The 3,371-nt window shown below is 60.9% G+C and overlaps 1 protein-coding gene across 1 annotated transcript in view; it reads left to right on the top strand.

The window, feature by feature from the left end:
- The window catches only part of CRTAC1 (cartilage acidic protein 1), a 144,704-nt gene that overhangs the window by 113,580 nt on the left and 27,753 nt on the right, over positions 1 to 3,371 (top strand). Inside the window, exon 6 of the mRNA XM_008065633.2 lies at positions 1,797 to 1,942. Coding sequence (XP_008063824.1) covers positions 1,797 to 1,942 — 146 coding nt within the window. The remainder of the gene's footprint in view (positions 1 to 1,796; positions 1,943 to 3,371) is intronic.

The following is a 3,371-nucleotide window of genomic DNA, read 5'->3' as shown; positions in this document are numbered from 1 at the left end:
CCCGCCCACCCCTCTCAGTGCTGGACTCTGGCAGCCGATGCTCTTGTTGCCGAAGAATCACAAAGCGAAGGGGAGGTTGGTGGGGAAGGCCTAGAGGGCTTGATACGGTGCTAAAGAGACGGAAGCAGAGGTGAGCGCGAGGCGGAGAGGGAGAAGGTATCAGGCCGAGGGGAGGAAGGTGCTAGGCCCGTAATTGAAAGTCAGAATGATTGCAGGGGTTTAACAAGACGTGTCAAGAGGGCATTCATCACCCAAACAGATGCCGCTATGAAATGCAGCCTGGCTCCGAGCACCCCGTGAAAGGGAACCGACGCCTTGTCAAGGTGCCTCATAGACCGGAGAGAAATGGGCCCGCGCAGAGGCCACCAGCACCGGTCGGGGAGTTGGCAGAGAATTAATGGGGCATTCTTCCTAGGGACTGAGGCTGCCCCAGCCCTGGCACCCTCTCTTTCTCAAGCCCGGGTCTCGCCACCCCTCTGCCCTCACCACCTCTCCCAGCCTCCCCAGAGGACGCTCGGCCTCCAAGGCTCTCTCCTGCCTCCCTTCCTCAGGACCTCTGTGTTTGCAGCCGGCAGGAGCTCCCTGTACCCCCAGGGTCTCCGATCCCCACCCCCATTTTGCTGTGATTGCCGGCCACCCCAGAAGGCGTGGTGGCCACCACACTACTTGTCCCTGGTGCCTAGAGTCACATCAGTGCCATCTTCCAGCTCTGCGCTGGCCCGGGGAGCATGCCTGCCGTGGCCGTCAGGAGGTCAGGTCACCGCTCCGAGCAAAGCCACCATCCCTCCCCCCAGGACCAGTTCAGGGCGGGCGTAACAGTGGCACCAGACACGAGACTTCCCTGCCCAGACCACACCCAGGACATGTGGGTGTCTCTGTCATGGCCACAGCACTTCCTCAGCTGTCACCCGCGCCCCCTGTTAGCCTTCTCTCATGTTATTTATGTCTCTACATTTGGTAAGCATTTACTGAACCGACCAGGCACCCGCAGGCTATGAGACAGACACCGCATGCACACGGGTGAACCAAGAAGGCGGTCCCTACTAGGGAATGCTGGTGGAAAAACTGGACTCTAACATGTGAACTGCAAAAGAACAGGAACTGCACTTTGCAATCTGCGCGACGGAGGAAAAGAACAGGGGGCCATCAGGGAGAGGGACAGAGTGGGCAGGAGGACCGTCTCAGATGGGTGGTCAGGGAGGGCTTTCCTGAAGAGGTGAAATTGAGGCTGACAGCAGAATAACAAGGAGCTGGGTGACCTAGAGCCCGGGGAGAGTGTCCTGGGTGGACAGACCAGTTTGAGCAAAGGCCTGGGAAGGAACACGGCGGGGTGGGGTGGGGCGGCTAGGGCTCAGCCAGGGAGAGAGAGAGCAGTGCCAGACCAAGACCAGGTGAGGGGGACAGGGCCGTGGCCAGGCATTTGAACTTGACCCAGGGGGGCTGAGAGATGGATGCCAGAGTGGCACGACCAACTTGGAGTCTCCCAGGGGCAGCCGGGAAGGCTGTGGTCTTCCAGAATCTCCCATTCCCCTCCCCCACCCATGCCACCCCAGACAGGGTAAAAGTAACATGTATGCTGGGCAAACGCACGCCTGGAGACATGTCTCTGGTCCCTTTGCCACCAGACAGCCGTCCTACCTCCCACTCCTGTGAAGACCTTCCGAGACTGCAGTGGGAGGGACAAGATGAGGGTCACCAGCTGCTCCCAGGAGGGCGGGGCCATGATGATGGGAGCAAGGTGTTGGCGGCGCTTGCAGGGGGTCACCGCCCTGAGGGGTCCCGCCTCCCCTCCCCAGGTGTGGACGACCCCCACCAGCACGGGCGAGGAGTCGCCCTGGCCGACTTCAACCGCGACGGCAAAGTGGACATCGTGTACGGCAACTGGAACGGCCCCCACCGCCTCTACCTGCAGATGAGTGCCCATGGGAAGGTCCGCTTCCGGGTAAGACGGGACGGCCGCCTTCTCCGCCCCACACTGCGAGGTCGTTCTGGAGTGTCACGGGCGCTGTGTCCTGCCCTGGGCTTTCCTCCAGGCTGAGAAGGGGCTTGGGACTTTCAGAGCCCAGGGCGGGGTGGGATCACCGTGAAGGGCAATATCTGGGGGCGATGGACCCCAGCCCGGGACCAGGGACCCCAGCCTGGAACAAAGGACCCCAGCCCGGGACCAGGGACCCCAACCTGGAACAAGGGACCCCAGCCCGGGACCAGGGACCCCAACCTGGAACAAGGGACCCCAGCCCGGGACCAGGGACCCCAACCTGGAATAAGGGACCCCAGCCCAGGATGAGGGACCCCAGCCCAGGACCAGGGACCCCAGGCCAGGATGAGAAACCCCAGCCTGGGCTGCTACAGAGTCACAAGCCCAGAGCAGGAAGAGCCGGCAGGTGGAGGGGAAGGGCATCCCGGGTGGGTGGAGCCTCTGCCAGGTGGCGGCATTCTCTGAATCCAGGCCATTTTTCCTGGTGGCTCCCAGGAAAACCTCTGTGGCCCAGCCTGAGCTTTCCAAACTGAGGTTCAGACCAAGGACAGAGTGGTGGGAGACAGGGACAGACTGAGGCCACGGAGTTGCCCATCACAGCTGACCCCAAAGACAAACAGCAGACAGTAATGGCAGGCGAGGTGGCCAGAGATCCCTCTCTGTGCCCCGCCCAGACCCATCCATAGGCCAGTGCTCAGAATTCTTCAGAAGGGCTGTTGGTGACCGTGAGGGAGGTACTGCCAGCGTGAGGGGCGGGCCTTCTCCAGGGAGGGCGACAGAAAGGAGGGGATCTTCAAAGCTGATCTCAGAGAGCCAGGATTGTTCTGGAGGTTCTATAGTCTGGCCATAGCTCCTCAAGGGAATGAGAAGGTTCTAGGGTTTGCCTGAGTCTCCAGGGACCTTATGTCCCTGTGACCAGGAAAAGGCCACTGCTATAAGCTCCCTCCCCCATAGGCTGCTGCCTCTGGGACTCCAAGCCCTGCCACTGCCTCTTCACTGAGGCCGGAGACCCCCACTCTCTGGGGGAAGGAGGCGGCCCTGAGTTCTGGGCAGCTGGTTCCAGGATCTTGGCGATTTCCATCTTGGTTCTGCTTTTGTTCTAACCCACCCTCTCAACAGGGGTGATTTTGCCACCCTCTCCCAGGACATTGGACAATGTCTTGGGACACTTTGTTGCAGCTGATCCGGGCTCGGTGGCTCAGCCTGTAATCCCAGCACTTTGGGAGGCTGAGGTGAGTGGATTGCCTGAGCCTGCGGGTTCGAGACCCGCCTGGGCAACTTGGCAAGACCTCATCTCTACAGTAAATCAAAAATCAGCCGGGTTTGGTAGCGCACACCTGTAGTTCCAGCTACTTGGAAGGCTGAGGCGGAAGGATTGCCAGAGCCCAGCAGG

The sequence above is a fragment of the Carlito syrichta genome, unplaced genomic scaffold (assembly GCF_000164805.1).
Source record: "Carlito syrichta isolate Samal-C Ts95f unplaced genomic scaffold, Tarsius_syrichta-2.0.1 Scaffold308692, whole genome shotgun sequence".
Classification (NCBI taxonomy): domain Eukaryota; kingdom Metazoa; phylum Chordata; class Mammalia; order Primates; family Tarsiidae; genus Carlito; species Carlito syrichta.
Note: the sequence above shows the minus strand (reverse complement) of the source record. Positions and strands in the feature narration are given on the sequence as shown.